Source organism: Nelumbo nucifera, chromosome 1, assembly GCF_055504915.1.
Source record: "Nelumbo nucifera cultivar China Antique chromosome 1, China Antique-T2T, whole genome shotgun sequence".
In the NCBI taxonomy this organism is placed as follows: Eukaryota; Viridiplantae; Streptophyta; class Magnoliopsida; order Proteales; family Nelumbonaceae; genus Nelumbo; species Nelumbo nucifera.
Window position 1 is genome coordinate 121,094,604 of NC_142649.1, and position 13,185 is coordinate 121,107,788.

A 13,185-nucleotide genomic window follows, 5' to 3' on the forward strand; every position below is an offset into this window, starting at 1 on the left:
GGGGTGGCAGTGAAATCAAGAAGGAAGATAAAAGAGATTTGATCTGTGACTACTGTAAGAAGCCTAAACACACAAGAGATACTTGCTAGAAGCTTCACCCACATCTTGTGCCGAATAGACTGAAAAATAAGAAGGGAAATGCTCACATGGAAGTTACTGGTGACATTCCGGCCCCTCCTACTACAGCTGCTCTGGAGTCTGTTACAGCTGCTATAGTAAGGGCCGAACTTGAGAGGTAAGGGCAACTTCTGAACCAGCAGGATACAGCCAGTTCCAGTTCAGCAGCAAGCGAACAGCAAGGTATAGGTGGTACTGGTGGAGTCCACTCTACTTCCTTTGTTCACACAGGTAGTTCACATGTCACTGCAAATTATGTTTCTACTTCAGGTGAGGGACCTCCTTGGATAATAGATTCTGGAGCCTCAGAGCACATGACCCATAGCTCTACTATTTTTTCCTCTTACCAGCTCTGTTCTGGCAGAAATAAGGTCTCCACAACTGATGGATCCCATGTTCCCATTGCTAGGAAGGGATCTGTCAAGATTAGTGATTCTATTTCCCTTCCCTCTGTCCTTCATGTTCCCAGATTGAGCACTAATTTGTTATTTGTTAGTAGTTTGATTAGGAACCTGAACTGCTCGGTAATTTTTTCTCCTGGTCATTGTATTTTGAAGGATCTGGATTCAAAGAGGATGATTGGGAGTGGTCGTGAAGTGAATGGAATCTACCTCCTGGATGTGCTTCCTCCTCATCAGAGTCATCATGTCAGCAGAGATAGTGAGTCAGGGTCTGTGGGTCAAATTATGCTTTGGCATAATCGTTTGGGCCATTTACCTTTTTCTTCTTGAATCTTTTGTTTCCAAAACTTTTTATCTGTTAGTTTGTCAAGTCTGGAGTGTGAAGGTTGTCAACTTGGAAAGCATTGTAGACATTCATTTAAACCTAGTAATAAAACATGTTCTTCTTCTTTTGATGTTATTCATTCTGATGTGTGGGGACCTTACCATGTTCCTTCTATGGGAGGCTATTGATATTTTCGCTTATTTGTAGATGATTTCTCACGATACTCTTGGATTTACCTGATGAGATACCGCGATGAAGTATCATCCTTGGTAAGGCAATTTCATCAGATGGTGCTAACACAGTTTGGAACAAGAATAAAGGTGTTCAAATCAGACAATGCCATGAAATATTTTGAAAAACACCTTGCCTCATATCCGTTAGAATATGGTGTTGTCCCTACAGTCCACAGCAAAATAGTGTTGCAGAAAGGAAGAACAGACACATTGTTGAGATTGCAAAAAGCATGATGATCACATCTATAGTTCCAATTTGGTTTTAGGGTGATGTAGTTCTCATAGCAATATATCTGATTAACAAGGTGCCCTCTTGTATACTTGGATTCAGCACCCCATTCAGTCTCCTTTTTCCTGAGGGGGGAGATGTTTCATATTCCTCTCAGGGTGTTTGGGTGTGTCTGCTTTGCATATATCCTTGTTCCTCACCGCTCAAAGCTTGATCCCAAGGCAAAGAAGTGTGTCTTCCTTGGATATGCAGAAAATCAGAGAGGGTATTACTGCTATGATCCAGTCTCTAGAAGCTGGTATGTTACCATGGATGTCACCTTTTTTGAATCCACATACTTCTTCTCAAAGAATCCTTCTCAGGGGGAGTGTTTTGGGGAAGTGAGTCAGCAGTCCATTCCTCTCCCAGTTCTAGTCCCTGTGTCTACTCCTGTGCTTGACCCTCATGTGTCACCTACCTTACCACCTCCTTTGCGTCCTGCTTCTCAGCATTACTCACGACAGAAACTTCACAAGGAGGTTGATTCCACTACAACAGAACTCACATCACTTCCTGTTGGTTCCTTGGAGACTCCAGATTCAGCTAACATGGATTCAAGTATTCCTCTTGATTACTTAGAGACCTTTGCACCAGTTGCAAAGATGACCTCTGTTCGGATACTTCTTTCTCTTGCTGCCACATACTCTTGGCCCTTGTTTCAACTTGATGTGAAGAATGCTTTTCTAAATGGAGATCTGCAAGAGAAAGTGTATATGGATCTTCCTGTTGGCTTCTACAGTGATGCTAAAAAGGGAAAGGTATGCACGCTTAAGAAGTCACTTTATGGCTTGAAACAATCTCCCAGAGCATGGTTTGACAGATTCAGAAAGGCCTTGATTGCTTTTGGCTACACTCAGACTCAATCCGGTCATACCTTGTTTGTGAAGCGAAGGGGATCTTCGGTGTCAGTCCTAATTGTTTGTGGATGATATTGTTGTCACGGAGAATGACCTAAGTGAGATTGATTGTCTAAAAAGGAATCTACATAAAGAATTTGAAATTAAGGATCTTGGAGAACTGAGATACTTCTTAGGCATTGAAGTTGCAAGATCAAAACATGGAATTTTTATCTCTCAAAGGAAGTATGTCTTGGATCTTCTTCAAGAAACAGGGAAGCTTGGAACAAAGGTAATCAGTACCCCTATTGATCAGAACCATAGAATCAATGCATCAGAAGGTGAGCCAGTAAAGGACAATGGGAGAAATCAGAGACTTGTGGGTCGGCTGCTATACTTGTGTATGACAAGACTAGACATTTCCTATGCAGTAAGTGTGGTAAGTCAATACATGCATGCTCCACGAGTCCAGCATTGGGAGGTAGTTGACAGGATTCTTGCTTATCTGAAGGGACACCCGGGAGAGGCATATTGTTTACTGATCATGGACAATTAAAACTAGAGGCTTACACAGATATAGATTGGGCAGGATGCCTTGATGACAGGAGATCAACTTCAGAAGTGTGCACCCTTGTTGAGGGTAACCTTGTCTCGTGGAAGAGTAAGAAACAAACAGTGGTGGCAAGATCAAGTGTTGAAGCTGAATACAGGGCCATGGCACATGGAGTTTTAGAACTTCTCTGGATGCGTTCCCTATTAGAAGAAATTGGTGTATAGGCAGAAGAACCTATGATGTTGTACTGTGATAACCAGGCAGCAATTAACATTGCCCATAACCTAGTCTAGCATGACCGAACTAAGCACATTGAAGTGGATAGACATTTTATCAGAGAAAGAGTGACTTCTGGAGAAGTTTGTCTTCCATACATTGCTTCTGATCTGCAGCTCGCTGATGTTCTCACAAAAGGCGTTGCAAAGAACAAGTTGCATGATCTACGCAAGTTGGGAATGTGTGACATTTACTCCCAACTTGCGGGGGAGTGTTGAGTTGGGCCTAGTTGTTTTTATTCTTATTTTAAGTTATTTAGTTAGGAAGTTGTTGGGCTTTAGGCCCATTAGTTTATGTTTTTGAGTTATGACTGTTCAGTTACTTTAGTAGCCGTCCTACTAAGGGCATTCTGGTAATATCTCATCCTTTAAGTTAAGTATAAATTATAATGAGGGGTTTGCGGCTAGGGTTAATCTAAGAATCCTAGTTGATTTCCTACTCTTTTCTTCTCCTCTTTTCTTCTCTACTGTTGAAATCTTCATCTTCTTCTTCTTTCCCTTCACAAGGAATTCAACTAAATCTGCAATCAGTGATTTCTACTTAGGCGACTAGGCGACAAGGCGACAAGGCGCCCCCCTAACACCCAGCCTCGCCCTGGCGCCTTGAAAACTATGATCTTCAAATGAGCTTCTTTAACTTCTAGTGTCCAAATCCTACAATAACAGATATGATCCACATTCTTTATCTCCTAACGCCGTATCTGTTAGAGTTCACAGAACAGGGGTACTTTGGTCATTTGGGTTTATCTATTTGAGAGTGAAAGGTCTGTTTTATTCAAGTTTAAGTTGTGTGTTCCATTACTAATGAGGGACAATATGGTCTTTCTTGTAACTAAGTTTATTTTGAGATAAATACAAGTGGGTCGACTAGAGAGGATAGATTTTCCTCAACTGGCCGAACCCTTCTTCTCCTTCTTCTTCTTCTTCTTCTTCTCTTCTTCTTCTTCTTCCTCTTCTTCTTCTCTACTTTAACCTAGAACTTAATAGGGTTTTCACAATATCTAAGTGTTGCCTCTTAAAATGTTCTTCGTTTTAAGTCTTCAAACAACAACCTTTCCATCTTTTTAATCTCTTCATTCTCTACTAGAACTCATTGATCTTCACCTTTAGTGCATATGACCTAGATCTTTTCCACCTTGTTCTTCATAGTTTGTACTTTGCATATATCCTTTTCACCATCTATTTTCCTAAACTTATTTTATTATATGCTTTAAACTTAGCTATTGAATTCTTAGCACTGTTTGTAGCATTCTCAAGATAAATAGCTATTTCTTATACAAGAAGTCGAGAAAATTTAAATCAGGTTACAAAATTGATCTGCATTTACCTCTATCAACCCCCTCTTTATCTTCATGCGGTTCCCCTGTATTTGTTGAGGCATTGGTGAGCCATGATATTAAAGCATTTTTGTCATGCCCTTCAAATCAAAGTCAGTAAATGCAGTTAGACCCCCTAAAAAATCACAGTACATAAATTAGGAACAGATAACAATTTAACTTTTAGCAGCAATAGTCCATTAGCACACAAGAATTGTGAAACATGGTTCTGTGTATGATGATCCAAAGCGCCGTCAAAATACTCAGGTTTCACTCGCCTGACCTCTAAAATGATTACTTTGCAAGTCATTCTGTCATCCGTGCCAAGCTGAACATATACAATGTATATTATTATATAGATACATACAAGTATATGTTGGAGTATTCAAGCTGTACTAAGCATGTAAATCGGGGTACCTTGGGAAGAAAACTTATAATCAGGGATTTTAATGCAATGTCTGGCACATTGTGGACTTCTCTATTATTTGGACATTTCTAGTATCAATATAAAGCAACTCTCTTAGTCTCTTATTTGAGAGAGATATTGGGTGGTGATCTGCTGCCCTAAATCTTCTCTTCCCCTCTATCTTTCTCCTCTCTCATGACAACAGTTTATATGAGAAAACCTTCCATTTTGTATCTCTTCCCTCTCTATATTTATCCTCATTCAGACTTCACTTAAACATTCAAGTGCTAAATCAAGGATGAGGCTTCGATTCTTAAACCTGCAATATAACAGGGGAATTTTTTGGCTTGAGTGCTCAAGCTGGAGGCAAGAAAGTTTTAATGTTGTAACATTGTATGAGGTCTCACGACCAACTAAATGAATACCTGACACCTCAAATGATCAAAAAGGATGCTCTATAGATCTATCATGACATCCATGGAGAAAACAATAAAAATGAGTTTACAGTCACCACACAGTCATAGCATTACATGAGGGTAAGATTTTTTATACATGCATAGTTTCTAAAATAGAAAGTGAAATCAGCTTTTTGAAATTGAAACACTAATAGAAGAGATCCTGCCTTCTGAATCATTAAGAAAGATAGATTTAAAAATAGAAAAGGCCATTAGAATTTGCCTTGAAAAGGAAGAAAGATTAGAATTTCTCATTTCATTCTTTGCCATTTCAGAAATTCTGGCTTGATTGGTTCACCCAATTTACCATGTTCAAAAAAAAAGTTTCAAGTGTATCAGGCCAAACCTTTGCATTTTCTAATCCTAACCAAGTCATCCAGCTTTTAGACCCAGAGATCTCAAACAAAGTAGAAAAGTTGAGTCCAAGTTATCCAACAATGATTCAAATGACAGTGCTGAAGTAATGGGTGAAGTAAACCCTTAAATTCATAAAATCCAAATAACGAAAAAGAAAATAATTTAAAAAAAAAATGCATGTGAAACTTGTTTACCTGTGTCTGCACTTTCCAGCTTTGAAACTTGCAAGCCAATGCCCCGAATTTCCTTCACATCTGTGCAAGAGTGCTCAAAGTGTAAACAAGACTTCAACTATTGAAAAAAGAGTTAACAAGTGTCATGACGAGATGATGGGCAAGGATAGACAGATAATAACACAACAAATTAAAAGAAAATAAGAGAAAATAAAATAAAGATTTTCTTTTATCTTAACTTTATTTTTCTATTTTATTTTCCCTTGTCAAGCAAATTAAGTCACTTTCTTTTAGATATTTTTTCCTTTCTTCCGTTTTCTTAACAATCAAACACAATGTTAAAGTTCACATGTGCCCATTGGCAGGAACAGAGAACAAGACAAAAAAAAGGTTATATCTGCACAGCACAAATACATGAATTAGCTGTATGAATAACCTTGGGGTGGATTAGTTACATTTATATGTATCATTGAGCAATGTGTGATGAGAATCAACATAAGATTAAGAAAAGCCAGTTTGGTAGAAGATGGAAATCAGATTTGCTTCTCACAAAGCACACCTCACACCAACCTCACAGCACATCACATCCCTGCATTGGGAATATCTTCCCATGACTAACAAAATCAAGTATGGGAGATGTTCCCAATGCAGGGCTGCAATGCACTGAGGTTGGTGTGAGGCACGCTCCGTGAGGAGCAAATCCCAATTACAGAAGATGAGCTGGAAAAGAATTCATTCAATAACATGAGACAGAAAAGTCCCAATTTAAAAAAGAAAATAAAAATGAAACAAATAGAGAGAGTAATTAAGGTAATTTTAACAAAAAAAAAAAGAGGTTATTAAACAGCATATGCAAAAGTTGACAGGACATCTTAAGCTCATTCCAACTATGATTTCTAGTTTTCTACATCACAGATGTGTCAAATATTTCAGGAAAAAAGAAAACCTTTTTTTTTCATATCTAAGAAAAATAGTTTCTAGTTTTCTACCCATTTTTCAATATTTCTATGTATATAGTATTTTATTTTAGTACTCAAATTTTACTCCAGGAAGAGGAGTTACTACCTTAAAAAATTATTAATATATGGAAAACAATGGAGAGGGGATTATTCCAAACAATTATTCCCAGGCATAGCACCTTTTCACCCATAAAAAAAAAAGATTAAAATCTAATGTTTGGAAACCGCATATTATCCATGAAAACATTGCCACCTTAATTTTTCTAGGGGCCATACTTTGCAAGATGAAAGTTTGAGATTCCTGCTTGTAACATGCTAGATTTGCTAGGAGGTCAACCATCTTATTGTTTTCTCTTTAAGTATGTGATATCACCGTCTCTCGTTCTTGTAATCTCTTGTCTATCTTTTTTCAAGGACAAAGTAGTTTCCAAAGGGGCTTCAAATTTCTTGAACTATAGGCACAGTGTTCATTGAGTCACTTTCCATTAATATTCAGCTATAATTTGAATCTTGAGCTATCCTAAGCCCATCTAGGAAAGTTCTAAATTCAGGCATGCCGTTAGAAGTTTCTATGCATGTAGCAAGTATTCTGTTAAACACTTCAAATGATTTTTTTCCTTTAATAAAATATGTCTTTGTTTGGAGGACTTTATGAAAATTGTTCAACCTATTTTATACTTATTCATCAGACCTCAAAGAAGAAAGGAAAAAAATACAAGATCAAGGTCAACCATGTGACTACTGAAAAAGAACCGATACCTTGGATAGTAGACAATATAAAACATCAGGTAATATAGGAGGTGGTAAAATCTCAGATTACTGGGACAAATCAAGAAGCATGACTAGAAGACTAGATAGCCCACGGTTACTAAATAAAATATCCGTGCATGAAATGGGGATTGAATGTATTTTCTTTACTTATAAAAAATTGAGTCTGCCCTGGCATTTTAAATGAGAAGCCCTATCCTTTCATTTGCTAAAACGTATTTGGTTCTAAAACTTAAACACATCTGCAATGCAAAACAATCTCTAACTGAAAACCTGTGATTACATGACTTAATATTCATACTTTTTAAAGGAAATAAAAAAAATAACATAGAATTTGCCTAAATTTTGGTTACCAATGTGAAAAGAACTGAAAAGTTGCTTGCTTATCCTTTGAAGAACATCCTCATTATCAGTAGGAATTGGGACCTATTATATTGGCAATAAGCACCAGTGACCAGGGTCAGAACCTTGCAGCCAAGAGTTAGTTGCTAAAGACAAAATGGGAACTACATATATGTATAATTGAAAATGGATAAGACACTCCCCCAGCTCCAGTACTACCGTCACAGAATGGCTCAGGTTTTCACAGTCTCCACATCCCATGTACTTTCTAGGTTCCTCTGCATCTTTTCTCCTCTTTTTTAACTGGAAAAAACATATCAAATAGAATAGTGTTTCACAACCTACATGGCCATGTCTACACAAGAAGATTATCAAAAGCACTTCGTCCAAAGATGAAAGAGGTAATAACTCACCAAAAAAAAGAATTCTGAATAAAAAAAAAAGATAGAAAGAAGTCCCTAAATAAGCATAAAATTCAAATTATAGAAGAACAACAATATATCACTCAAGATAATACCTTTAGAGTAATAGTGCGTCCCTGCACTCCACATCCCTGCAAGCGCAAGGATACCTCCTTGCAAAGGTGCACAATAAAATTTTCACTCTGGAAAGGAGAATTGTCAAAATTCAAAATCAATGATCCAAACAAACATTATAATAAGAAAAGAAAATGACAATTTAAATGTTCAATGTGGCAAGATACCTACATCTTTCAAATCATTGAACCGCACACCCCAATTCACTTCAGCACCTATAGATTTGGTTTCCTGTGGATTATATCATGTGCATAATGGTATGAGATAAGGATATGAAAGCACATATTACTATCAGGAAATGGAATGGCTAACTTAATCTATAGAATTAAACCACAGTGCAAGTAAGGACTTGTTATATTGTGGGGTATTAACCAACACCATAAAAGATATAACCTAGCACCCCTTGTTTTCCAATGTTTTCCATTTCTTAAGCTTTCTCTCTGTTGAATCATGTATTATGAAGGTGGTTTTCAACCCAGTTTTTGCTAATAAAATCTCAAGCAGAAATGTAAACTAACCAACCAAGTTCAAACACTGACCCTTACTTGTCCTAATAACTCCCAAGCCTTACTTTTTCCATCTAACCCCAACTCCTCCGTTAATCTCTTGGCAGTGGTCAGGAATTTCTGACTGAATGTTTTAAAGCATTAAAGAATTCAGAATTTTAGCTGGAGTTATTCAAAGTTCAGACTTCATACTACAGCAAGAACTTGCCCACCACTCAAACTTTCTAATTGCAAAATAATAGGATTATGCCCTAGGCTTAGTTGTCAAAAGATTATATGTAGAAGGTTGCTAGCTATTAGCAAGTTTTTCATTTTAGTAAAAATGACCCTCTTTGCTAACCCAATTTGGTTCGCTTAGTATAATTGATTTACCAAATCCAACTTAATTTGACAGTATCTCACAACCCCATCATTGGCATGAGTTTGTATGGCCATTAGCCAAAAGAAATTAAACAATCTTTATAAGAAGATTAGAGAGACACCTGTAGGGACATAATGCTATTAGCCATGTTAAGGTAAATAGGATTCTAGAGAAGTTCTGCCATACCTGAACCATTCCAACCATCCGGTTATCAATTCCACGACAATAACTCCAAAGCATATCACCAGTTTTTGTACCAAAGTCCTTTAGAAGAGATTCCTGGAAAATGCGTGCATTAAAAACTATCAGAGAGATTCCAAAGTCTTATTTGTAATAGTTAGCAAAAGGAGGTTATTAATAAGCTAGTATTTCATAACATTCACATCAATAACCAGAGCAGTAAAGCAGGAAAAGCAAGAGTGTAGCTAATAATGATAAACAATTGTTGTAGATAGCTTACTTGAAAGTTGAAACTTTAAATTTCACGATTAAATGATAAGTAACAAAAGGGCAAAGCTAATAGATAAACCACAAATTTCTACTTAATTGCATTTGCAGTCAGAAAACTCAATCATGTCCTGTAAGAAATACATTGTATTCTGAGATTCATATAAGGCACAAATTATAAACTATAATGAATGAAAAAACTATATTAAATAATTTCATTATAATGATATAACCCAAAGGCTTGCTAATACATGACTACCATGAGATGGTGGCACAGATTTTAGAGTCATCATTTTATCCAAGATCCCCTATTGAGCAATCAAGTTTGCAACCCATAAATTAGAATACCTTCGTTAATGTTTAAACATAATAAACAATTAACTTTACCCATAATAGGGCTGCCAATGGATCGGATATTGATCTGATTCAATTCAAAATCTGATTACTTTAAGTCAGATTCATGTGATTCAATTAGTTATTGGATCGAATTCAGATTTATGCCAATTTGATCCATCAAGATCCATATATGTGTAGTCTTTGTATGTGGATGTATTCATGTATATGACCCTCTTTTAAAGACTTAACTTAAAAATTAAGGGTAAAAGAGTCTACCTACAAACAGATGTCAAAACCCTATTCTTCTTTTCATATCAACATAGAGAAAGGGAGTGAGAGGCAGCCAAGAAGAGAACCTCCCCTCCTTTTCAAAAGGTGAAGATGTGATCCTATAGTCAGACTGCCAGACAAGTCTGGCTATCTGTTGAGTCGTATCAGAGATGATATCTCATCTCCATCCACACCATGATCAACAGCCTTAAAGTCCCCAATCCATACAGGTTTGCATGCACCCATGAGTTTTTTAGTAGGTCTCTGCTCTACAACCTTCAAGGCTTCAAACTTGTTTTTGTCTGCCACATTCATTGCCTTTCCCATAACACTATAGCAAACCCCACTCAATCAGACATGATATGAAGAATCTCTGGCCAACTGGACCAGACACTTTCACCATCATGAGGAATTGGTTGCAATCATGAAGCAAAAGATGGCCTAGGATTTTGGAAATTTGGACCTGGTTTTTAGAACAAATTCAAATATATAGTTCTCAGACGCGTCATATTTCAAATCAAATTCAAATATCCCAGATTCTTATTGAATCAAATTCAGAAATGCCCCATTTAAAATTTGATTCAATATGCTTGCAGAATTAACCAACATATTTAGCTAAGTGACACCATAAAAGTCAATTGTATTTGCTAACTTTCCCACAACCTGGATTATCATCAAAGTAGATAATGTTGGGGCAGGTGGACTATATACAGCATAACCTTTGGCATTTGTTGCACAAAGTGGCTGCTCCCAGACTCAAACCTGCATTCTCATGCTTGTCAGCCAGAGATTTTGCCATTGCACCAAGAAATGACCCCTAATGTTCAGGAATTAGTTAACTTGATTTTGATGAATAGACAATGGCCTCATTTTTTATGCACCCTTGGATAAATGAATAGTGGTTCCATAGAAGTAGATTACATTAGAAAAAAATTTCAATCTATTTAGCCCACAAACACCAAGGAAATCCCCACTAAAGGTGTGTAAGTCCCAATTCTTCAACTACAAGACAAGCAAAGCATTTGCTTGCAATTCACTACACCAAATCTAACAGAAACCAAATATACCTAATAGAAAACAATGAAAATCATGAGAAATTACAGGAAAAAGAAACTAACTCCATGCAGCTGATGAGACAAAAACAATTATACAACAGAAACACCAAGAGAAGGCATGAAGAATGATAGGCTACAAATCATGGAATTCAAGACTTATGTTCTATGAATCAAAATCTTGTCAGATTACTTTGGACCAAATTTTCCATGTGAAAGCATGTCCAACTACTTCTGTCATTCTGTTGTAGTATCATTACCAAGCTTATTCAGTTGTTTAACAAGACCAAAGATCATGTGATTGGACATGATTTGAGCAAGTTATGCCACCAATTTACAGATGAGCAACCTAGAAGTAGCTCTAATAGGTGATAAAATGAGAGAAAGTAGACTAAAATGGTTGGTCACGTGCATAGAAGACCATCAATAACACCATAAGAAGAAGTGATCTGTCACAAGTTGAAGAGGCTAGGACTAGGAGCTGACAAAAATGTCATGAGTTGAAGTAGTAAGAAATAATTTAAACACTCATATAGTTGGACAAGGCTTAGATGACAATGATGAAGGCCAATTTACCGACAGATTATGATATGTGGCAAGAATATCTGCTTTAATGGTAATTCTTTTGTTCCAAGATTTTCACGTAACCAATGTCAGAAAAATGGCTGAGATTTAGGCCATAAATCAGGCATAGGATTTTATTTTCATGTGAACAAGGTACCTTTCTATCTAAACAGATCTTCTTATTGATGAATGAAATGTTGTCTTTTGCCTTTCAGTTACATCAACAAATATTGTGTTTTGCCGGGATTAGAACCCTTAAGGAGGCTTTTTCTATGATTTCCATATAAAGAATCAAGACTTCAATAGTAATAAAAATATATTCATGTCACCATCCAAACTTCATTCCACAGGAAAGAATTTTCCAGCTACCATACCACCATCATCAAACATAAATGTTCACTATAGCATGAAGCAGCTATACAATTCCGTTTGACAAAGCCTAGTCCAGCAACAGGAAGAGGCAGAAATAGATTATAGAAAATATAGCAACCCCTAAAATCAGGATAATGATGAAACCAATTTGATATTCGGATCCCAGATCTAAAGAGTAATGCTCATATCTCAACATGAAATCTCAGAAACCTTGGAAACCCTACGCAACTGGCCGCAAGTCCAAATTTGACGCTTTTTCAATTTCTCTTCTAGAACATGCCCAACACCTGGAAGTGCCTTGATTGGAAGTTCACTTAAATAAGCATCAACCTGAGATAATTAACATAGTTATAGTAAATAAAGGTGGAAATATTGTCATAACTCCAAAGCCTCACATGATTCATTAAGTGATGGTGATGGATATAAAAATAAGGCAAATGTGTCAGAATAACATACAACAATAATAGATGGAAGCAGCAGAATATTTTTTTGATATCTTCTAAAGGGCCACACAACGGGGGGTAGCCCATCCCCCAACCCACAACCCCCCCAACCCAGGTGCAGGCACCTTGCATGGAAGCAGCAGAATATTATAAAACATAGTACAGATTTCAATATGTAAATACTCCAAAGATTTCACCATAATGTGCATTAACTACATTAGAATTACAGGAAAAGAAAGGGGGGCTAGAAAGAGATAAAGATTAGTTGTACATCAAGTCACTAAGAGAAAGAGAGAAAATATGACAGGCTGACTACAAGATATCACTAAGAGAAAGAGATAAAATATGACAGGCTGACTACCAGATACTTTGCTTAATGTCCAAAAAAATACGTATTTTTTTCTCAAAATTTGGCATCTATATTTAATTTTCTATTTGGTATCTATTTAATATAAAAAAAACAGAATATGTATTTTTCTATTTAATTTTCTATTTGGTATCTATATTAAAAAAC

The 13,185-nt window shown here is 36.6% G+C and overlaps 1 protein-coding gene across 15 annotated transcripts in view; it reads right to left on the reverse strand.

Moving 5' to 3' along the window:
• Positions 1-13,185, reverse strand: part of REV1 (DNA-directed DNA polymerase) — a 49,633-nt gene that overhangs the window by 20,169 nt on the left and 16,279 nt on the right. For 14 of the 15 annotated variants that reach the window (XR_016080054.1, XR_016080053.1, XR_016080052.1 and 11 more), the window contains exons 11-18: positions 12,439-12,558; positions 9,374-9,466; positions 8,492-8,551; positions 8,302-8,388; positions 8,004-8,087; positions 7,796-7,868; positions 5,737-5,796; positions 4,336-4,425 (exon numbers count right to left, since the gene is read on the reverse strand). Coding sequence is in view for 8 of the 15 variants with exons in the window: in XM_019200142.2 (XP_019055687.1) it covers positions 4,336-4,425; positions 5,737-5,796; positions 7,796-7,868; positions 8,004-8,087; positions 8,302-8,388; positions 8,492-8,551; positions 9,374-9,466; positions 12,439-12,558 (667 nt within the window). In the remaining 7 variants the exon portion in view is untranslated. The remainder of the gene's footprint in view (positions 1-4,335; positions 4,426-5,736; positions 5,797-7,795; positions 7,869-8,003; positions 8,088-8,301; positions 8,389-8,491; positions 8,552-9,373; positions 9,467-12,438; positions 12,559-13,185) is intronic. The other variant, XM_019200141.2, reaches the window with a different exon arrangement.